Source organism: Mesitornis unicolor, unplaced genomic scaffold (assembly GCF_000695765.1).
Source record: "Mesitornis unicolor isolate BGI_N332 unplaced genomic scaffold, ASM69576v1 scaffold246, whole genome shotgun sequence".
Lineage (NCBI taxonomy): Eukaryota > Metazoa > Chordata > Aves > Mesitornithiformes > Mesitornithidae > Mesitornis > Mesitornis unicolor.
This window is the reverse complement of record NW_010188650.1, coordinates 10,736-34,969: the sequence shown is the minus strand read 5'-3', so window position 1 is coordinate 34,969 and position 24,234 is coordinate 10,736. Positions and strand designations below refer to the sequence as shown.

General features: G+C 39.9%; 1 protein-coding gene across 1 annotated transcript in view; it reads right to left on the bottom strand.

Annotated features, from left to right (window-relative positions):
- Positions 1–24,234, bottom strand: part of ARHGAP29 (Rho GTPase activating protein 29) — a 50,455-nt gene that overhangs the window by 17,829 nt on the left and 8,392 nt on the right. Inside the window, exons 2-4 of the mRNA XM_010185789.1 lie at positions 9,864–10,007; positions 1,331–1,427; positions 889–961 (exon numbers count right to left, since the gene is read on the bottom strand). Coding sequence (XP_010184091.1) covers positions 889–961; positions 1,331–1,427; positions 9,864–10,007 — 314 coding nt within the window. The remainder of the gene's footprint in view (positions 1–888; positions 962–1,330; positions 1,428–9,863; positions 10,008–24,234) is intronic.

The window sequence follows — 24,234 nt, the reverse complement described above, 5'->3', positions numbered from 1 at the left end:
AAGATGAGTTTTGTAGCAGAGACAGGAGCAGAAATCCTGTGATCATCCATGTCTCTCACATGTGGTATCAAAGGGAACAAAACTTTAAGAAGTCTACTTCTCAGCTGTAGCTGCACAGCATTGCTACGATCAAGCCTGTGTGAAGGAATGCTAAGCCTTAAGTACGTTTCAACAAAGCCTTTTCAAAACCCCACAATCTAGAATTTTTAACCTTACTGCAACTTAGGTTGTCATACACATCCATCACCAACTGCATTTTCCTTGCGTGTAACTTTGAATTTGACTTGATTTACTCAAGAGCCTGCTTCTAGATACACAAATTCAGAAGATCATTTGGTACTGAGCATTTTTAATTTCATACTCAACGTGTTTAAAGTGGAGTTTAAAACCCTAATGTTTTTCTTTGACTATGTGCAAGTTGACAGTGCTATTTCAGTTCTTTCAGTGAATTGTCAAACAGCTACAGCACAAACTGGGCTCTGGGAAGAAGAAAAGGTTATTTTGTAATGAATATCAGTCTTTGAAAGCCAAAAAGAGATCACTAAGCCTTTAGCTCCTAGGTCTAACAGGTCTATTCTAACGACTCCAGCATGCAAGTCATTCAAGTATCTTACTTTTAAGTTACTTACTTTTTCAGTTAATTGATATAAAAATCTCAAATACAGTTACAGCAGGTTATAATTTACATACTTGAGCACTAGCCCTGTTGATCCATCACTGGCATTTAGAACTGACAATACATTCACATATCTGAAACCTTAAATGAATTTTTTTCATGGGTTTAACCTTGTTCTAACACTCTTGAGAACTACAAACACCCCAGCCCCACGATGCACAGAGTTGCAGTGGAAATGAAAATCTCTAAGACAGAGAACGTGCTTAACCCACCCGACTCCTCCGAGATACAGGAAGTCCCAGTGACGAGCCATTGTCTACATCTCCCATAAGGAAGTCCGAAACTCTGCCGGAGAAACAAAGAATTTTGTTACTTCGTTACTTTACCTCACCAAGCAATTTCAGAGAACAAAAATTCAGACAGTGTTTTTAATATCCTTTAAAAGTTCTGCAAACAATTTTGAGAAGTAGTCTTATATGCCCTACAATTTCTATACCATCAGCGTCTTCTTTGTTAAGGGGAGAAAAAAACCAAACCAAAATAAACACCCAAACAAAGAAGTAAAATGGTTCTGGATGTGGTTAATTTAAAATAAATAGTTTATCAGCTAATATTTGTCCAAAAGAAAACTAGAGGTTGTGCTGTTGTCGTTTAGTTTTAATTTGATTCAGTTCCACAGAGCTCTTTAAAAACTCCTTCTGGATTCCAACTTACACGTTTCCAAAGGTGAATGCCAATGTTTCAATGGAAGAAAATATTTCACTGAAGAGTTCTCTCTTGTTTTCTTCGTTAACTTCTTTGAAGTTCACCGCTTGGGAAAAAAAAATGAAAACCAAAGGGTGAGAGGTGAGGTCAATCGAGCAGCTTTACTAGGCCTAAAGACAAATTTTATACACAGTCTCCTACAGAACACGCAACATCAGACTTTTCTGAACAACTGAAAAAGTACAGTTTTAAAGATTAGTTAAGTAGTAAACACTAAAGAAAATAACACAATACACTAACATGGTGGTAATATGAGGGGAAGAGAAATTAATTGCAATGGTAATGAGGGGAAGAGAAAAAATCCCAGAGCAGCAGCACCACCCCAAAACAGCTCACAAATGCAGTCAAATATTTGAAAAAAAACCTCTATTTTCTGGGTACAAATTTCAGAATTCAGAACAGGAACAGTAATTTATGGGGGTGGCCCCCCCAACTCTATGCGATCCTGTGTATGTATCCAGAACATAAGATTTCTAGCTGGAGTACGGACAAACAGAAAGCTATCAAAAGGTAGTGTCCACTGCAAAACCCTTTAATTACTAGCTCCATAGTCTGGCAAAAACCCCTCAGTTTTGCCTGTTAAAAGTGGGGAAGAAACTCAGCATAACTATTGTTGTTCCAAAATAGGAAAAGGAGCGTTCTTAGCTGAACTAGATGATTTAAACTGGTCATCACAACAAGCATTTAGCTACTCAGTACTGAGCCTTTAACGTGCTGGAATAAAGAGATGAGAAGAATGATTAATCCAGAGCTTCTATTAACAACTACTGGGCAAGGAGGAAAAGGGAGAAAGACGACAAAAAGCACAACAATTTTTCTCTGTTCCAAACTTAACTCCTGAATCATTGGTGACTGGGAAATCTTTTTATAGAGAAGTCACGCACACACCTTTGAGCCAAAGCCAAGCCCTCTAGATGGATTTTTTGGTCAATTTTACATTGCGAGAAATGACAATTTCACATCAGTATCTATTTTTCAAAAGTTTAATTTTTTTTTTAAGCAATGCAATATTCTTCATTATCTAGATGCTTCAGTTACACTGAATGCTCATCTGCTTCAGAGATGCTGCAGTGGCATTCAGCCTTCTTCACCACTTCTTGCAAGACCTGTGACATTTACATTAAGTTACTACAATGTTAACTTACATTTCAAGTACAAACATGGAAATAATGGGCCGCAATGACTTTTAGAAGTAGCAAGACTTAAATGACATTAAAAAGTCGCCCATTCCATACACCTTTTCTAAGCAAATTAAAACAACAGACTTTAAGATTAAAGAGTATTCCAACTTCCTGCCAGGTGCCTAAACACTAATGGGTAACAAACAAAGAAAGTACAGTAATCTGCTCCCCCATTAGACTTCCTTTGTGAAAGGAAAAGTTTTTAACACAGTTGAATCCATTCCCTTCTACACAGCCCGCCAACAGGCCTGATCAACATTTTTATAACAACTCTTTCTATACAAAGCTATTAGGGAAAATGCATATTCTTCTCGTGGGTTATTTTCACAATTACTTGCAGGTCTGGAAGAATGCCTTGTAATAACCCTACAGCAAAAAAACCTCAACCCACCATGTAATACAAAAATATTAACAGTCTCTGCTGCCACAGTTCACTGTTAAATGAAGGCTTCTCCTACCTCTTCATTCTTCCACACTTGACAATTACATGAAAAAAATGCCTCTAGCACCTTATTTTGAAATGAGACTCAAAGCTCCACAGGATTTTTTTAAACAACTTTGTAAATAGCAATGGATTTCTTTATTTTTTTTAAAATTCAAGTTTGTTGAAAACCTCAGCTTTCCAGAGATAACACCACTTATAAATCTACACTCTGCATTCCAAAGCGTTAAGCAACAACAGCTACTACGATATCTATTTGATCACCAGCCACTGATGACTGGAAAAATTCTTTGAATGCAGGTATGAAATACAAACTGCTTCAAAATTAAAAGCAACCAACGAAAACTCTCTACGCATTCAAAGCACTTACCACTGAAACGTTTGTATATCCATTAGCTGCAGTGTCTTCAGAGAAAGTGCCCTTCTTTCACTTTGCTAACAGACATTAATACAGATGACTTCTCCCTAAAGAAATGCCTCTGTTTCACTCTGCCTTCCTGTTCCAGGAAGACTTTTGTTAAGCTTTACACTTTATATGCCAGAGAAATCCTTTCTTTCCAGGATCCATCACAAGTGGAATAACCAATTGCAAATTTTTCAGAATTACCACCGCTCCGCTAAAAAAGGTCAGTCCAAGCTCTTAGTAATTCAGTGGGATACAATCAGCTTTCTTCAAGCTTACTACCGCTGGAATGCTGATGTACTTAACATCAACTTTAAACCATGCACGCTCTTTCCCCAGGACATCCTGGCTGCACACAATAGCCACTGACAACAATGAACTATAGTAATCTTTCCATGTCTGGAAATGACAGCTAGCTATCTATAGCTCCACAGATTCCAAAGCCAATATCCAACTTCACAACGCTTTTAAGTAAGACGTCAGATGGCACATAATGAACTTTAAAGAAATCATATGATAGCAATACATTAAAATCTGGAAGCCAGCACCTGAAATGCAAGCCTAGCTGGCATTAAAGTGGATCTACATTTCCAAAGCTAGCAAAGCTGTCTTCAAACCGAGGTGGGTTTGGCAACCTCATCAAAATGCTGCAAGACACTGCAAAGTTTCAACTTTTGGGTGATGCCATCAAAAATGCTTTCTGGGTCAAGCACAGGACAGGCTGGGGAACCAGCACCAACCACAGAAGTTTTGGAAGCCAGAATCCCAGAAGCTGAAGCAGCACCTGAGGGCCTTTGAGCCGTACTTCTGAAACTATGAAGAAAGGCTGTCAGCTGTCAAGACCAAAGTGCAACCAGAGCCGTTAAAATATGATGCTTAGACAGTTCACAGCGACTACAGCACAGCACAGACGCTTCTGCAATGCTCTCTTGTCCGCTACCAGGCAAAATCAAGGCAGCGCAGCCCAGGAAACCCAGGGGACACAGCCATGCCGGAGCCTGCAGGAGTGCGCTTGCTTCCTCCTCCCCCCTCCCCATAGACACAGGCAGGACTGGCAGCAGGAAAGCTACCTCGCCAGCTGCCTGCAGAGCCCAAACACGTCTGAACTACACCAGCTTGCAGAATTTACTTTCTGCAGGTCAATTTTCTCATACCTAATAGGCAGAGAGAGTAACACCACCATCTATTTCCTTAGATGGGAATACATCTTCATACTTTAATAGCTGGGTTTTAAGTAGTAAGCAACTGGCTGACTTGTTGGAGCTGAACACCTTTACAACCAATTTTCTGTTCTTAAACTCCCAACAGTGCTTTAAAGAACCTTTCAGAATTGTTTCAAAGAGAAAAACACCATCTAAGTAAACAAAAAAACCCAGCCAAGACCAAAAAACACTCCCTCTCCCAAGGAGAGATGTTACCTCTCATCTTTAAAAACACAGGGAAAGGGACCCGAGTAAAGAGCAGTAGTATGCAAACTGGGAAGAGTCATAAGAATAGTATTCTCAGGATCTCATAGCTAGGGGTTCCGCAGGCTGTCCAAGCCCCACTGTTCTACTTTTAGTTCTCTGTGCCATATAATTTCACCAGTCTGTACTTACTACCAAGTTTGGCAGCCTCCCCAACTTTAACTGGATGTCAACAAACCAATTTTGAGGAGCTGTTTCCTACTCCCTCCATGATAAATTTTGCTCTGAGTCTGTATCACAGAAACATCAATAAAACTGAAATTACTTCACCTGGCTAGAGGTATTTAACTTTGATGCAGAACTATTAGGAAAACACAAACCTAAAAAGGGAATTTCTACAAGACAAGTGCAATTTTCATGCTAGTGATTCAGTTAAGTCAAAAGGTGCAATTTAAAGCAAAAGAACAATATAAACTTGAATTCAGCTTGGGATCAGGAGAATCACGTACTCTGGGGCCATCAACTATTTAAAGACACTGAGTGGGAAAGTCACAACTGTGAGTATGACGGTGTGCTAGACTGGGAAGCGACTGCCAGAAACAGGAGTCTAAACAGGCTCCAGGCAAGATGCTTCAGTAAGTCTCAATTCTTCCAGATCAAGTGAGGTGTCATTTAAAGGACACTCTTCATGAAATACTAGAGTAAGCATGTATAAGTAGTACAGTCTGATCAAAAAGGCCTGGTGAACCACGTCATGTCCACGATACAACCAGAGAAATCAAGGGGTTTTTCCCCCCCCTACATTTTCCTGGAACCTCAGTTTAAAATGGTAAAAGTCTGACATTATCTGTTCTGCCAAACATCATTCTCTGTAGCAAGATGAAGATCAAATGCTATAGACAGTTTTCCCTTCAATCTGTCCGAAAGGAAAAGCATTAAACATCCAAAGCAGAATGACAAGCACATTAATATAATTTCCACTGAAGAACCTGAGAAATGGCTGAGAGGCTTGAAGGAGGGGCACAAACACACTCATTTTTGCTGGCATTCAAAATATTCCCACTTGGAGTAATTTAAAGGAGGTGGTCTGTCTGCACTGGACATTACATTTAAATTACAGTGAAACTTGTCACAGTCACTGGTTCCAAAGTTACTGGATCTGATTTCATGAAGAGCAAAGGCAGCAATTTCTTGAAATAACCATTTGCCCCCTATATAAAGTTCAAAATACAAACTAGATTTGAAACCCTGGCATCATGCAAAGATTCAAAAAGGTCTTTCTAGCACCTAAACCAGCTATGCTTCTATTTCTGAAGGCGGGGGGAAATCACATGTAAATCCCAGCTTTTTTCTATTTCACCCTCTCCTAAATAAACATCAGAAATTTTCCATGCCAGGTTGGTCTTCCTCCTAGACATAAACTTGACTACAGATAGAGTGTTTCCATAGCTTTTTATAGTTCTGTCCTCCAATGACAAGAAACAGATGAGTCAGATGAACTTTTTTCATAATGTCACATTAACACAGCCTGGGAAGACAGAGGAAAAAGGATACTGGTTCTGTCCTACCAGCTCCTCACGTTCTTGTAAGCTTCCTGTTTATTCAAAACTTACATTACTTCTAGTGAAACAACTGCAGCTGAAAACCCGTGAACGCATGTGTTACTAACAGGCCACTGTAAGCAAACTTGAAATGCTTACAATTCACCACAACATGCTGTATTTTTACTTTAGTCTCCTCTGTTCCGGCAGTCATACCCTTCAGTTTGAATACGAAGATGGCGCAGTGCATGCCCACACAAAAACCAGCTGTAAAAACCAAACAGGTGCTCAAGACAAACTGCTTTCACTTTTCAAAAAGCAAAGGTTTTGCTGTTCTCAGAGAAGCAGGACTGAAATACCAGCTGTAAAGAGCTGAGGCTCTGTAACTCCCTGTTTCCATCTCCAGACGTGTGAGGAATACAATACACAGCTGAGCAAACACAGAGAGGTGCTACTAAAGTCTTCAATGGAAGTACTTGTTTGTACCAAAGGCTACAACCGTTGTGGCAGGACTGACCAGGACCACCTTCTTCAGTGCGATCCAGAGCAGTTACCATGGGAGCTCTGAAGCCAGGTCACACAGTGCTGGATCACAGGAACGATGATTTGCCACTGAGCAAGTTTGTGTTTGCTTTAGCCACAGAACAACCAGAGAGTTACACCAGCCTCTCTGTTCTACATCCAGAATCTGTGCTGCTTATGAGACAGATGAGTACCTCAATATGAAATTAGTGAGAATGCTATGAACAGCAGTTGCAGGCCATAATCTTTTACTCCATCAGAAAAATACTTTTTATCTGTTTGTTCAAGCTGGAAGAACACAGCGGTATCAGATCAGCACTGTACACCATATCATTACTGTACTTTGGATCCTGTAGCAGGATTCCTAAAGCTAGATTTTCAGTACTGTCAAACCACTGCCAATGAGAAAATTACTCAGAGTAACATAACCAAGAGGCAGAAAAAAGTCAAACCCTGAGCTCAGTTCCAGCTCAAGGACAAAGACCGTTACCATAACAGAGTCAACTCATCTCATGCCTTTTTGCTTTGAGAGGTTTCTCATCATACCAGATCATATTTAAGATCGTTCAAGTGAGCTGTGGCTGAACACAGGCGTACCTGGAGTCTAACAACTTGACTCATTTGAACACATTTGACAGAAAACTGGAAGACCTGACTGTACTGCTTTTGTTTTAAGGGGCATTCTTACGACGATAAAGAGTAGGGTTACTTTCAAAATTCTGTAGTTACACAACATGCACAGTGCTTTCCTAACAGGAGTTTTTCTTTCCATATAGAAAATAATGCAATCCCTCCATGACTGCAGCTTCTCGTAAAGTCAGTACAGTAACACTGAGTGAAGTCTATGAATGCAACTGTTAGTAGTTAATTTTCAGTACAAACATTAATTATATGAACTAAAATCTGTTCTCGGGGGGAAAAAGCTAAAAAGTATTTGTATTGCCAAAAAAAGGCTTAGTACTAACGTTATTTCTTCTTCTCACTATCAGGAAGTGAACAAATCCTAAAATAACTATTCAAAGAACAGCTACTCAAAGCAGTCAGAAACAGATGCATACAAGAAAATGTATGAAACACCAATGCATCTGCTCAGGGTTTAGTGCTACTGAAACTATGATGGAATAGTGTGCACCAAGAAGAGGAAAAACCCACGTATGGCATCAAATTCAGAAGGCTGCAAGTACTCTGGAGGAATAGATCCTGTAATTCAGCAAAGTGCTTCATTCTCCACTACAGAAGTAGAAGAGTAGGAGGGAGAATACATAAATTTGTATCTGGAAAACTGGTTCAGCACAAGTGACCTTGGACTTATCATGAACTTTAAATCGAACACAAAAATCGACCAAAAGGCCAACATAATTATGGAGTCAATCAACAATATTGCCATGTGAGGCAAGGAAAGTAGTTCTGCTGCTTTACATGGTAATAGTAGAATTGGACAGTACAGACATTGATCAATTTGGAGCAATACATATCAAGAACAACCTTAATAAACTACATAGTCCAGCGAGGACAGATATTATTGGAATAGCTTCTGGAAACATGATTTAGCATAGGTTGATGTAATTTCATTTACTTGCAAGCCTTAAGTCAATTCTCCTCAATGTTTCTTAAATTAAAGAAAGAGCAGTTGAACATTGTCCCGTGTCCACTGAAATTAGGGGGAATGGACGACACAAAGTAATCTTATCAAAGCACTTAAGCGTGGAAACAGCTTGTCCAAGGTAGAATTGTGTTCACTGTTCTCACATGTAAATATCTGATTACCATTGTACACGTGTACTGAACTCTTCCCGAGATCAACAAGACAAACACCAACCTCTCAGGGATACCCTCTGCATTTCATCGTTATGTTCCTTTCTCTAAAGGAAGTTCAGAAGTTGCGGAGTTATAATCCTATAATCTTTTCAAATATCAGGGACAGATCTATAGGAAACTCTGCATTTTCTTCCTGCTATGTGTGAAGTAGGCTGCTAGTACCTGCCAAGATCAAACTGACAAAACTATATGGCAATAGGAAGAATCTTTAAGAAGCTTGGAAGAATCCAAGCTAAAAGAATCAAGAAGCTAAACATGTTAACACTTTAACCAATATTCCTACTTTACTGAATCAGCAGTGTATGTTCCGACATAGTAAGATAATTAGGAAACAAGAAGAAAAACCCTAGAACAAAGAGGAAAAAAAAAATAAACTTACATGTCTCTGAAGGAAGATGTTCCATGTGATTTAACACAGGCAAGAGGTGGAAATTTAACCCTATTCAACGCATTCTCCATGCCACATGGAAAAAACTATACCAGTTCCACAAAAAGATACTGGACTTATTCCAGTTAGGAGAGCTGCAGTCAAAGGCCACACAGAGAAGAACCAGCTTTGGTTTATGGGGCTGGAGCAACTGTGTGCTTCACTATTTGCATTCATCTGACAGGCAGAGAACGGCAGCAGCAAAGGCCAGCAGTAGAATGTATTAACATCTATGTCTGCAAGGCTTTTTTGGTGCTGTGGACACCTTCACCATGCTTATTATCTCTTTGTGGAATTTATAACTGCTAGGCCATTCAGGTTTGGGTTGCTCACTTCGATCTTTCTTCACCTGATATAAATACAACACTATCCCTACAAATTCATAGAATTAAACAAAGATTTTTGGCAAATCTCTAAGTGGATGAATGTGAGGTTTATTATTCTGTGATACACAGGTAAAGAAATGCTCAGTATCAAAGGCTTGTGCTGTTGAAATTCGGTGTGGGCTTGCAGCTAGCTTCCTATAAGCAGAATTTTATTACATCAGCAGAAGAACAAGCTATTTAATATTACTTCTCACTTGGAGAAGGTATTTTTAAACAAGTGTTAAGGTATTATTCTTTAAAAAAAAAACAAAACCCAGTTTCTTCTGTATATATAGAATCCTATCTATAACTCCAAGTCAATAAAGTCACTAACTACAATTTTCCAAGAACATAAAAGGTAGTAATAGGCTCCTTACCTTTTACTTTTGCAATAACTGTTCCTGCAGCACTAAGAATATCAACTGAGTTTAGAGTCTGATGTTTGTTTATCACTGCTTTTAAAACACGTAGCAACTCCCCCAGGCGTTCGTGTACTACTTGATGCAGGCCATCTTGATTTTCTGAAAGAAGTCAAGGAGAAACAGCATTAAAACAGTGAATTAACACCCAATCCTATCACAAACCACCTTGATGATATTCAGCTGCACTGAAGTCTGGACCATAGGGAAGCTGGGCCGGCTTAGACAAGGCTAACTTTGTTTTTAACAAAGTTTTAAAAAAGAGCTATGCTAGCATTTGCTAACAGTTTACTTGCAATGTTGCATGGTGTTTACATAGAAATTAATTTCTTATGACAATAAGTCAAGCAAGTATACTAAAAAAAAAAAGAAAGCAGGAGAATACACCAATACCTTAAGGTTTCTGAATTAAACCTTCTCATGTCATTTTATCAACCACCATTTTGATAACTATACGCAGTCAAAAAAGAGTATCAACAAAAGCAGATTTGGATTGCTTATTAGATATTTCTTCACCTGATACAAACTCAACACCATTTCTTTATATCCATAGAGTTAAACAAAGATTTCTGGCAAACGTTGGCTAGCTTTGAATTTAAGCTTCAGCCAAATCTTAAGCACCTTCAGTGTGTAAGCCTAGATGTACAGAGGTCTGTCTTTAAGCACGTCAGTCCTGATAAAGAACCTGACCACCTAAATTATTTTGTGGAATCAGGCCTAATCAGAAGAATTCTCAAAAAAGCTCACATATAGGGCAATGGTTTTTACAGCATGTGCCTCTTGCTATGCGCCCCTAAATGCTGCCCCTCACCTTAATGTATTAAAAACCCCAACAGTTCTCGTTGCATACATGGCACAGGTTAAACCACAAGCTCTTCCGTTCTGTTACAGAAGAGACGCTGGTACACAGAATTAAAAGTTTCACATGCACTAGAGTGCTGCGTTGCAAGCTGTGGTAAAAAGCTTTCAAATTCAGGGAAGTCTAGCTTATGAAAAAGAAAAAGAGGATCTAATACAAGCTGACTCACTTCCCCACCAAGCAAAAACGAATGGCAATTCTGTGTTGTCTGTGGCCATGACAAACGGGTCAATACAGACAATTACAGCACAGTGCAAATTGATCCAGTGTTACGCAGAGAGCGGTTTCAAATCCGAGCCAGTTTGTTCTGGCTATGAGATGTTATGTTTAGGCTAGAGGCACCTACAGTTTTCTGAGGAGTCAAAGTACAACGTGGCACAGTATGGTATATAATTACTATGAGGTGGGTAAGGTGGAGAGAAGTCCCATGCTATTGTATCAAATGCAAATGCAAGCCTTCTAAGGGGTCACTGTGCTTCAGGCTTTATCTTCCTCAATGTCAAATATCAGGAAATGTTAATTTATTTATTTTTTTTAACTCAGACTAGCTTATACACGGTCAAAGGAAAAACCTTGACTCAGGAAGCGGACTAAGGCAAAAACTTTATCTACCATTCACTGGCACTTTGCATGTTTTTTCCTGCTGGAGGGGAGTAGGAAGCTCTACCCGTAACAAAACACACAGAAGTCTAGGAAAACCCATTCTACACAGCAGTAAATTTAAAAAGCTCTAGGTAATTTATTAAAGAAACACAGCTGTGGCTTTATTTTCATTTACATCTATACATAATGGTTTTTAACTGAGGACTTAAACACGGCAAAGGCAAAAAAAAAGGTCAAGAGGCTGGTACTAAACATGGCTATGATTCAGTACATACACATGAGCAGCAGAGGTAGTTTATGACAAGCATATATTGATCTAAAGGCATACTATAGCTCAGAGTTTGCAACTGTCCTGGTTTTGCTGGGATAACGGGATCCATTTGGGAAGACTACAGCACTTGAGCTGATCTGAACCAACAAACTTTAGTTTCTGGCCAGCACTGGTACGCAGATCGCTGTAGCGAGCAAGGTCTTCAGTAGTTTTTGAGGAAGCCAGGGCAGATGACCTAAGCTGGCCAGCAGAAGTACTCCACACCATAAACATCATGCTCACTATAAACTGGAGAGTTTGCTGGGGATGGCCCTCTTTCTTTTACGTTCGCCACCCTCAGAGGGTGTCACACATCAGCCTCCTCCCAAAGCCTACTTCCTGATCATCGGGACCATCTTGCTCTCACTGGAGCTGTAGCACTCGTTGTTTGTCAACTAGCATTCACTGCTGGGAGTGCACAGCTCACGATCACTATATGGGCCGAGTATAACTTTGTGTATTTTATATTGGTATTAATATTAGCTCCTTCTTATTATTTTATTAAATCTGGTTTTTATTGCAAACCACAGGTCTCCTCTCCTTTTCCTGACTCCCCAACTCAGGTGGGGAGGGATGACCAGGTGATAGAACAACTGCCTCAACAAAGACAGGAACTTCACGGGTAGAGCAATCCAGGCTTGAAGCAGTTGCCATGCAAGCAACAGTAGCGAAAGTGTTGACCTTGGGTAAGAGATGATTTATAGGGGATATGAAAGGATATTGGTAAATCATGAAAGGCCTGAAAATAGTGGGTAGAATCAATAACTCACCAATTTCTTTCAGTTAAATATAACACACCTCAGACAACTAAACAGGATAAGCAGGAATCAGATTCAAAACAGAAGAGAGTGATCCTTTATGCAAGAGACGTGTGGGATTTCTTGCCAAAAACACAGCATTGACACAAGAAGTTTACATGGAAGTAAGGAGAGACTTGACAAGTTCTTCTAAGTTTCCCTGTGGGTTACTACTGAGACAAATGCCTCTCCAGGTCAGGCCATGGGCCTTACACAGCAGTGGGCGATGCTGCCTATGAGACGATGCAAGACTGGCCGCTTTCTGCAGTCCAGTCCCCCAGCAGCCACAACTGCTGCACCACAGCTGTTCTATGCACCTCAGTAACTGCTTACAGACCTACTGTCTTTGAATTCACTTAATTCCTTTGGAACCTGCCTCCACAACCTCTTTTCACTCAACTACTCCAACTCTTTACTGAACTACTAAGCATTGTACTAAAACAAACAACGGAACCCACAACAGCTCAGGAACTCCCCTAAGCAGGAGTTGAGAGGATGGGAGAAGTATCATCTATGTCCAACTCACCGTTTTTTGTTTTCTCTAGCTACTCAGTTTTGGCAGGCACTGAGTTAGACACAGCTTCAGCCTGAGCCAGCATGGCCACTGCCACCTTCTAACAGGTGGAGAAATTCTATAGCTGTCAAAATGAAACCAGATAATTTTAATGGTCCCTTTGGGCTTTAATTCATCAAAGCCTCAATTGTACTCCATCAATGCAAGAAAATAAATGCTATTGGGAGTACTTGGCAGCTCCAGGCAAAGGCAATGGGGAAAAGGAAAGGCAGCAGAGCTGTACTGACACCCACAAACCCTAAGTGGACCAGACAGAAAATGAAAATTACAGTAACATGTTATTTGCAGAAAATAGGATATTAGTTAAAGATAACTTCAACTAGTTTGTTAAGAAACATGTCTAGTGTATGGACTTATGTTCTGAAACACTTAAGAAGGAGGTAGTCTATGGAGGTAGCATCTCATCTCTTCTTACAAACCTCAAGAAACAAACCAATATTCCACAATCCTCTTGGCAGAACTGGGACAGATAGGCTTTTATGGAGGCATCTGCAGGCTATAAGCCACAGACCTTCCCCATCAGCTGTGTCTGTCTAACTGGAATATATACAGTTCTCACATGAAGGGCATGAATACTGTGGTCAACTGACTAGAGATGGTCTGCAGAGGTGCATCATTTGACCAGAACTGCACCTCTTGCCAAGCCAAGGTGAAGGTGTTCCTGTCATCTGATGCACTGGTGTCCACTTGTGGCTGCAGAGAAAAGAGTTTCTCATCACGCGATGAGGAATACCCATGCATGTACCCATAACCAGGTCCTTCTGGTGACATGGGGTGTAGAGTTCTGGACCCGTAACAAGAAAGGGAGGCGAAACAAGGCAGGAAAGCAGCCTAATCGGTCTACAGATTACTCCCAGTCTGAGAGTCCTCAGGAAGGAGTGCACCACAGGCTAACGACAAGCTCTGTTTGAGAAGAAACTTCTTCTCAGTGAGGGTGACAGAGCACTGGCCCAGGCTGCCCAGAGAGGTTGTGGAGTCTCCTTCTCTGCAGACATTCAAAACCCGCCTGGACGCCTTCCTGTGTAACCTCATCTGGGTGTTCCTGCTCCGGCAGGGGGATTGGACTGGATGAGCTTTGGAGGTCCCTTCCAATCCCTAACGTTCTGTGATTCTGTGATTCTGTGACAAACTGCAGGTATTACTCTGGGGAGTTTGGTGTGACCCACAACTACAGGCTTGTCGTTACAGGATAACACACTTTCTTGAAGTTCCTTACAGGTTAGGTCAAGACACAAGAAAAAAAAGAGCTAATTAAAGCGTATCTGATTCCAAAATACAGTTTCTTAGTATTATGATTTGATACTATCTTACCAGACCAAGAGAGCTGGGAGGAAAAGCAAAATACGTGGGAGGGAAGAAGCAAGAGAGGAAAAAAGAAACCAAGGGACACAAGCCTGTTCAGGTCTGAAATGGAGCAGTGTGTTTCAAAGGGAAATGCAAGTTGAAAACAACTTGATGTTTATCATACCATCCAGGAGAACACTGTCACTGAAATAATGTGTTCAAGCATGAGATTAGTTATTTGTACTCTCAAAAGCAAAGGTCTGGCTACACCCAGCCGAGATCTCTTTGTATTCCATCACTGTTTTATTTGTTTACAAAATATCTGAAACAGTGTTTCTGTGCCTCCAGAAGACAAAAGGTTTGCGACACAAGTGGTGCTTGGGGAGGGGTGGGGGCAGAAGCCATCAGGAAACACAACTGCACTGCATTCAGCGACTGATACTCAAACAGACACTACAACAGAGGTTTCCTGTTTAGGACAGATTTATAAACCTCAGGTAGTAAAGCAATCTGAGTATGCCAGATTTAACAGAAACACAGTTTTAACGCTAAGGAATTTGAAAATGGCTAAGAGACCAAAACAACGGTAGAGAAAATACTGTTTACAGTGAAAAGAATGCAAGAGGAAATGTGTCTCCAACAAGTTTCTGCGGCAATTCAATGACTGAAGCAGTTATAAAAATTAATATTTACTTTCAGTTTTTCTTCTATCCCTCATCTCACTGTACACACTCATTTATCTACATGAAGTCGAGCAGGAAATTCCTCCACCAATGCATGCTTTATCAGGTTTAAAAACCTTTCTCAAGCTTAATAACATGAATTTCAGTACCACAGAAGACTACTTAGTACCTGGGGCCAGAAGACTGCAACTGCCCGTGATCCTGCAGCACAGAGGACCTCTCTGGGCACATGAGTCTGGCTGCTTGCTTAGGTGACTGCAGTCTCTCCTGGAATAATCAGTCAGCACTTTAATCCCCCAAAAAACCTTCAGAACTCTCAAAACAGCAACGACAAAAAAGGCTAAGAGAGCTTAGTAGCCTGTCTGCAAATCTTCCCTCATTGGAGTTTTAAACTGTCATTTACCTTAGTTGAAAACAATCTCCCAAAATGGAAAGGCAATCACACAAAAGCATACTCTGTAGGAGATGTGGAGAAAGAAGACTATGGCAAAAAAGCATGTATTCAATGCAGAAGATTGATATAACAAAGCAGCCATCTCAGTAGCACACTGTTGTCATTAGCATCCCACTCCTCCACGGTTTCGGTCACCACATTTTATAACCACTCAATCTTTAATAAAAATAGGTAGCTTATGCTATTTTTACTAGTTTTTGGTATTCCTCAACAGGAAACCTTTGTTTGGTAAATATTAGCAATCAATAATGGCCTTACAGCTATGGATCCTGTTCATGCAGAACAAAATAACATTGGCTCATCGTTTGTCAGCAGCAGTCACCCTCCCTGCCAAGTCAGGGCCGGTCACAATACACGCAGTCAGGAAAGGCACTGCTGTGTCAGTTGGCTGGTATTCTTTTGTCTGACCTGATTTACTGCTGGCCCAAAAAATTCTGAAACTGTTGATTTCAACAAATGTTTGCCAGGGCAAGTTCAAATCCAGACTAACAGACAGTTTTCCCCTCCGTGGCCATCACGCATCCCACGTTGCTGTTCAGACCCATACAGGAGATGCACACACTGTTCTGCTTACAGCTTCTCCAACTAGAACACTGAACATGCTTTAACAGCAGCAGGCTGTCTCTCTACTGCCAAATTTCCACCAGTCACAAGAGAAGGGGAACCACTAACACAACCTCTAGGCAAACCAACCAAAAAGTAACACATCTGTGAAAAAACCTTTAAGTCAGATTACATACGAGACTTTCAAAGCAAATACCCTAGTTCACACCATCTAATAAGGTCCTGCTTTCCACATGATGCTTTTTACCAGCAGAAAGATGTTATTATTTGCTTCATGCATTCAATAGCTTCCAAGAATGTTACACCCAGTGAGAGATAATATCAGTGTGAAACAACCTGCCACACATGGCCTCTACAGCCACAAGTTTATATACATAGACCAGTCTTTTGACTGTGGGGTCAGAATAGATATAAACTCGTCTCATTTGCTGTGAAAAATCTTACTATAAGCAAGATAACTTGTATTTCTCCACAGTCTCTCCATTGACCCTCATGAGCACGATTAAATGCCTTGTCTTTGCTAAGTGTCTACCATGAACTAATTCACTCTATGGATGTTACTGCTAGTTTAAGATGGTAAGTAAATAACAACTGGATAAGAACACTTAAATGCCAGTTGACCAAGCCATAGCCAGTAGCAGAAACTACCCACCACCCTCCCTAGGTGTAGTCCCCATTTTGGGAACTCTCTTTGTAAAGATGCTGCCCTGGGACCAGTTGAGAAGTGTATACTCCAGCTCCCCTTTTACTTCCACTGAAACACAGGAGCCTCAATTCTGGTTTTAAGTACCACTTCACATCCTCTGCAGAAATCCCAACCTTCTTCAGGAGAAAGGGAGAAGCTAGACAGAAGAGTCTTGCAGGGTGGTGATGAGAACAAGCACACAAACTGGGAAGCTGTCTCCCCAATATCCGAATATCTGGATCCAGGCCTTTTTATTCAAGTTTCACCTTATGGAATGCAAACAGGTCCCCATAAGTCTTGGAAGAATTCAGAGGAAATAAGTTTGAGTACCACCATTTCAGTCTGCAAGACCAACATCTTGGCTAAAAGACCAATTATTTACTCTTATTTACTAATAACCTCGGTTTTGGTGTTAGGGGTTAAGGTAAGTTACATCCCATTCCCATTATGTTACACAGAAGATTACATAGTATCAGTAGTTATGCCACCTAGGTCAGGGGAAAAAAAACCCAAAGTCACCATTGGAATGAAGCTAATCCAAAGTAAAACAACTTTAAAATAGACATTGATGAAGATGATAATAACGTGATTTTATCTTGTGAACCAGGAAACAGAGCACTCAGTTCTGAGCATCATCCATACCATGAGACTTCCCAGTGAGCATCACAGATGAGGCAAATCAATCACACAACGATGAACTGTGTGGAAATCATCCAATTTCTACACCTGCAGTTTGGGAAACGGTCCCAGGTGAAGCCATTGTTTTATTTTGGCCTTCCTCCCCCTGTCAGCCCCACTAACACCATTAACAGCCTGCTGTATCTGTCTGATTTGACAGAGGTCACCATCACACCCAAACCACAAGGACTAATCAAACACACATTTTACACTTTGGTCTCACCACAGTGAAGCTGACTTATGTCACTGCTGTCTCGTCTCAAGGAAGCTTTTGTAAGGCAGTAACAGATGGGCTAGACATGATTTTCATTGATTGTTCAGATATAAAATGAACCGGTGGTGGAGATGTTTTATCTGTTGGTGGCCTCAGTTCAGAAGTGATGGAAGACAGCTGATAAAGATATTGCAGATGCAAAGAATGAAACATTTCAATTCACTGAAAACCAAAATCAAAGATTTTCTGAAGGAATTATCCTTGTAAAACTTGAAACAAGGCTGGAAGCTGCCAAAGGCACTGGTGAAGTCACCACATTTCAACCCTGTCTTACGATACAAGATGAGAAGCTATCTACCCATCCCTGTATCAAGAAACATTGTACTCGAAGTTTTCAACAGAGCAAGCTAGCCAGTCCTAGCTTTTTTGTTAAATCAGTATCACGGCAACCCTTGTTGTCACGGCATCATTAAAAGACATGACCCCAAATTCATACGGTATTTGGCAACACGTTCTGCAGAATCCACTGCAGCTAATGTTTTAAATCACATTATATTGCAGCAAAAGTGACAGTTTAGGGAAAATAAACAGGTAAGAAATTATTTCAATGAAGAAAATCTAAGGACATGTGAAGTTTGACCAGGAACAAAGAACAGAAAGGTATAAAAACGGTAACCCAAACCCCTACATTTGACATAAAAGCATTAAAGCTTGGGAGAGGGTTTTTTTTTTTTTGAGATTAATAATATACCAATCCCATGCAGTGAGAATGCATGGAAATTTCCTGCAGATAGCTTCCTGAATACAGTCTATCGAAAGTAGCAGTGTTTTATTTCACTGATTACATGCAAATAATGGTTTTATAACACAAGAAAGAATTTAACATTTGGCAATTCAGTTGCCCGTTTGCTGCTAAACTACTGAAATTGATCTTAGGTTGTACAAACGTAGGTAAAGCTTCAAAAAATAACTGGTATTTACATTTTGTTTTTTAATATTTTAAGAGTGGAAGTTTTCTCTTGACTTTTTCAAATAAACAGGGTGAAAGCACAGGCTTGCAGTTTTTGCAGCAAAATTGCTTTTAGATAAACCCAAAACTATTCCCCTTTAGTCCAGCCTTGCAGGTGAGATTTCTACCACGACAAGCTTTTGCTGTGTACCACAGATACCCAACCAGCCCTTTCAGATTTGTCATTTGCTATCAGGGACCAGGCAAAATAGATCAGTCTATCCATTTACATTCAACCATTAACCGTGCTGAGTAACCTCTGTGATGTGACCTTAAGTTCTGGTGGGTTTTGTTTGTTTGTTTTCAAACTGGGTTAACGTTCCTACCCCATTTTCATTACAGGCCAATTCTCTACTTCTGAAAAGTCAAAGCTTATGCAAGAAGTCCTCCGTGCCTATGTAAATAGGGAAAAACCAAGATTAGGTTACTTTTTAGAAATTAAAGTTGTAAAAATCAGGATGTCTTTAAAAATATTTTCAAAAAGTCAAGAAAATAGACCCTGCACATGCAAAACACATCAGAATAATCAAAATCTTATAATTCTGCCTACATTGAAAGCAGATAAATATTTTCATTATGTTGCAGCAGAACAGTTGCTACTTCACATTCATTTCGCATTTAAATTCATAGATGGACTCCTCATTTGTGTGTGGGGAAGCCTTTTGGAAAAAAACCTACCACAATGCAGCTTTTCATTCATCTATTTCAATATGCTGTACGCCACATTCCTTCAACTTTTGTATTCTACTAGCCTTGAGATTCCAGTCAACTAACCTAGATGTGCTCAGCCATGCAGTTTGATCTTCAGAATACATTAATCTTTTATCAACCCAAAACTTAAAGACCAGAAACCAGTAATGAAAGTCACTGGAGTTTCCTTATTTACCTGTTTCTGAGAAATGAGAGTGAACACAGTACCTGGCCATTTTAGCCACTGTTCCTGTCGTTTCCCTGAGTCTTTCAGGAGTTGAAGAATAAAACTAGGAGAGGATAACGCTTCAGCACTTTAAGAATACTTTTTAAGTTATGATTGTAAATTGTCAAGTGGAAGTAAGACTATGTTCTTTAGGATGAATACATTTGCAATAAGCCTGAGCAGTCACATTTCACCAGAAAGTCATGTCCACCAGGATGAGTGACTGTACTTCTGGTACTGTGCTACTTACTGCTTATCCAAGGGCCTTTCACTAAAACTTAAAGTAGCCCCTGGACTGAATCGTAGCCAACTGATGACACTGTTAAAATAAAATGAGGAAGATTTCTACTTTAAGCAACTATGTTCCTTGCATATTGGTTCAGGTTCTAGAAATACACGGAGTAACACTCAACTTTCACAGCACAACTTCCAAAAAAAGAACCACCAGTTGGATAAGACTATCCCCAGAAAGTTGATCTTACCGTAGCAAACTGCCACTCATAAGGGGTAGGATCAAAGTTTTGTTTTATTCATTCAAAAAGAAAATAAATTTAACCTTTGTTAACCCACATGAAGAGATTATTAAAAAAAATACTTAACCTTTAACTCATTTTACTTTTAGTCTAAAAACACTATTTGTTCTACATGGCTGCTCCTTCCACTTTTAGCCTAAGTCACTGATTGAGGGAAGAAGCTATTTTACTGCTGTCAGCCCACCTAGGTTTTAAAAGACCACACAAAGCCAGGATTATGAGATTATATGGTGTTAAACAAGAGGTGTATTACTTTGTGCATTTCTTGTAAAGGATCTTTGATATACAATTACGGACTGCTATAGGATGGGACAGTATTTCATTTCTGTTTTGTTGATTAAAAAACTAACGCAAAATCAACTTAGATTTTAAGTGAGATTCAAATCACTACAGCAGCAGCCAGTGCCGTTAGTTGTCTAGAAAATTGGTGAACATAAGAAATCAATTATTTGAAGTTCAACCACCCACCCAAAGGGGTAACGCCTGACTCCGCAGCTCACACAGTGATAAGCTATTTGAATGCTCAAGAGGAAATTAATTTCAAAATCTTCCCACTTCCTAGATTCAGGAACAGGCAATCCCCTCTGCAATATAACATTTAGGTATCGGGTATTTCACACCAAAACATCTTGGACAACTTCGTATGAAGAGAAAACACTACAACACTGATTACAGCAGTAACTGATGCCACCCTGCCACTTGCATGCCCCCAAAGACAACAGTAACCCTCTGCACAGCTCACTACGCACTTAATCGAGCAGTGTTTCTTCACAGACACCTTGCAAGAGAAAGGTGAAAAAGACAAACCACAGAATCTGTTTCCTTTATGGTTCTGGATTTACACAGCTGTTTCCCCCTTGCACCACTGCAGCTGTTATTCTAGGTAGTCAATATTAAATTAAAAAAACCACAACTGAAGTATGTAAAGGCCAGTAGAAGCTACAGAATGTGAAAACTATAACAGAAACAGGCAGAATTTGGTCAACTATATATTTGAATAGTAGCCCCATGCATTTAATTTTTCATCCAATGGTATGCAGCATTTGATGTCGTATGGAAAGTTCTCTCATTATTAAGAATCCCTTTTTATTTCTATGCTCCAGGCCTATTGCTTTCTTTCCCAACTAAGTTCTCAGCTGCCTTCTCAAAAGCCAGCCGAGGCCAGCTACAGCTAGAAAGAGCTCTCCATTCCTTGATGAATTTGTTTGCTTGTTCTTCACACAAGGTCTTAAACACAAATACCAGTGAGCATTTAATTTGACCACTCTGCAATCTTAGTTTCTCCTTCTTCACCACTGGCAGAAGCTATTTATCATGGTCCCTTCACAAACTGTCTTCACTCGACTATCACAACTCACATACACTACTAAGCTCTCAGATACACAATTTGCACCTTACCAAATGATGCACAAAACACAGGACTATCCCTCCACAAACTCCCTCCTTCAACTGCTTTTCTGCTGGCAGTGGTTGATCTACTCGTGCACTGAGACCACAGCCCGTTCTGGTGATCAGTACTGCTCTGTTTCTCTGCACCTTCATGACTCCAGTAAACATTTTTCCTTCAGCTAATGCTTCAGGAATTCCCTGTCCATAACTGCTTCAGCAACATCTAATCTTACAAATACTGCGAAGATAATTCTGCAGTCCAGAAGCAGAACATCAACTGAGATGTTACATTTGTTCACAACAGAGCCCTGAACAGATCACACCCACGGGAAAAATTCACTACAATGCTTGGAAATCCTGCGCGACAAAGCTGAAATTTGGCCTAAAATCCTAAAATTGCCAAAATCTCCTGTTGAAAAGGCATGGAGTGAGAAACAGGACACACTTGTGCTTTACCTCCACACTACAAATACACTTCCTAACAAATTACTGATCTACAATCCTGCAATTCATTTTAAAGAAAAGATAACGTAGTTTTCAATGCATCGTAGTGGAAACTTCCTCACCAGGCCTTCTACATCTTGCAGGTTCCTAAAACTTGAAAAAAATTACGGTATTACAAGAGTTAAAAGAAAAACTTTATTCTTGCCAAAATAAGAGCCTCCCTTACCCTTCAACATTCACAGTATGGAGAGCCACAAGCCTAATGCCATGGGCATTTTATGTCTCATAGAGAAGTAGTACAAACAGAACTTTTAAAAATGTAATGAACTGCTGCAGCACTCACCTATGGGCCCTGAACCCGAGTTAAATACAACACATTTGCAATAAGAAACTTGCTATATTATTACAATAGCTCTTTGGAACTGCTTAAATCACCAGAATTTGAACCTTAAGCTTCATTATTTCTCGCATGCATTCTCCAATATCGATTTACATTAAAAAAATGAACAACTCTGTATGTTATTTCACATACAGGCGTGCAAGAAGGCAAGAAACCAAGGTCCCAGCATTCATTTCCTGACCCAAGCAACCAGAGCCATTTTCAATACTGCTTCACAAGCAGAAGTACTATGTAACTGAGTACCCTAACCCCAGAAATGAGAGTCCTGTAAGCCCCTTTAAAAATTTGCTGCTGCTTGCATTGATATATTTTTTACTGCCATTTGAAATTTAAACAATAATGGGGTTTTCTTTGCCACTTCAGATTTAAGCAATAACTGGACTTGCTCAAATATCTGAAGAAGTTGAGACATGACACAGAACACAGCTCTGAAGAGGGTTTGACAAACCAACCTTTGTGTCTTAAGTTGACAGAGCCTCCAAAATAAAAGATAACCAAAACTGGCAAACAAGAATTCCTAGGCATTTTTAAAAATTAGTCCAAGAAAGTACCTTCAAACAGTAAGCAAGTAAAAAAGGTGAAAGGGAAAAATGCTTTGTTCAGCTAAATCACAGCGTCTACAGAAAAATTCCTCGAGTCCTGTGTTTTTCAGTTACACTGCTCTGTAATGAATGTCATTAAGATGAAAGTTTAAGCCAAACATAACTATTTGCTACAGCTTTACGTAAGTCACCTCAACCTTCTATAAAAAGGGGCATTTTAGGGAGACAAAGGAACGAGTCCCCATAAAACGCCTACTTTCCTTCAAAAAAGGAAACGGCTACCTAGGAGGAACAAGGTCCAGGCTCTGTATAAAATCTCCTACCCTCCCATGCAGTTCTAACTCCAATCCATTAATGAGATATTCAATTTAACATAACCAAACCACTGCAACTGCCAAATTAGATGAACACTTGCCTGGAATTAAGAAACAAGTCAGCTTCAGTTGTGTGACCTGGCTGCACAAACAGGACAAGCCAACACTCCCAATGCAACTGGCGGAAAAGGAGCGACGGAGTCTATGAAATCTCTATGAAGTCAAGATCATTGAAACATCAGTCACGACTCTGTGCTGTCAGGCACACAAAAATTACTTGTATTGATGTTCTTGTTTTATGTTGCAACTTTGATAAATTGATGTATTGGGGAAGTGAGAAAATGGAGTATTTTTGTGGATACACTTAACACATTTTGCCAAGAGTAAGAAACTAATTTAGGGTAAGGGGGGTTTTATTTTGATTTTAAGCACAAAAGCTCCTGCATGTACACAAGGATTGATATTAAGAACACAAGACTTCACACTAGATATGGATCAAATCTTGTTTCAGGAGTTCTGGCAGAGTTCTTAGATAAACACACATTTTCTCCTGTTTAAGTCATATGCATATATTAGATGATTTTTTTTTTGCTGTTGAAAGGCCTAACTTTGCATCTACATTCAAAAAAGAAAATCTATTTATCCTCTTCCTCGCTATTCAGCTTTCATCTCGCTAATCTTGCGATTTCAGTTTCATTAGCCTACTTGCTGTGATGGAAAGGGAAGGCAATTCTAATTAATAAACTAACTAAGGCTCTTTAAGTGGTTTAAGATTCTTTCGTACGTCAGAATTGCAAAAAGGAGGAAGAACGGAGTTTCGCCTTGTATTATGTTTTTCGCACTTCAAAAGGACCATAAAAACAGAAAATGCCTGTGCTCTCTTATAAATAGCACAGAGCTTTCCTAAAGACTGCTATGCTAATTATTTAAGTCAACAAAAATATCCGGACTGCACATAAAGGCCGATTTTACATTTTCAATGCTCACAGGCCTTCAAGACACACATGCACGCACCCACCCCTCCTGACTGCTGATCTTAGCCACTATAGCAACAAGTGAACATTTGTTCTGCAGGAA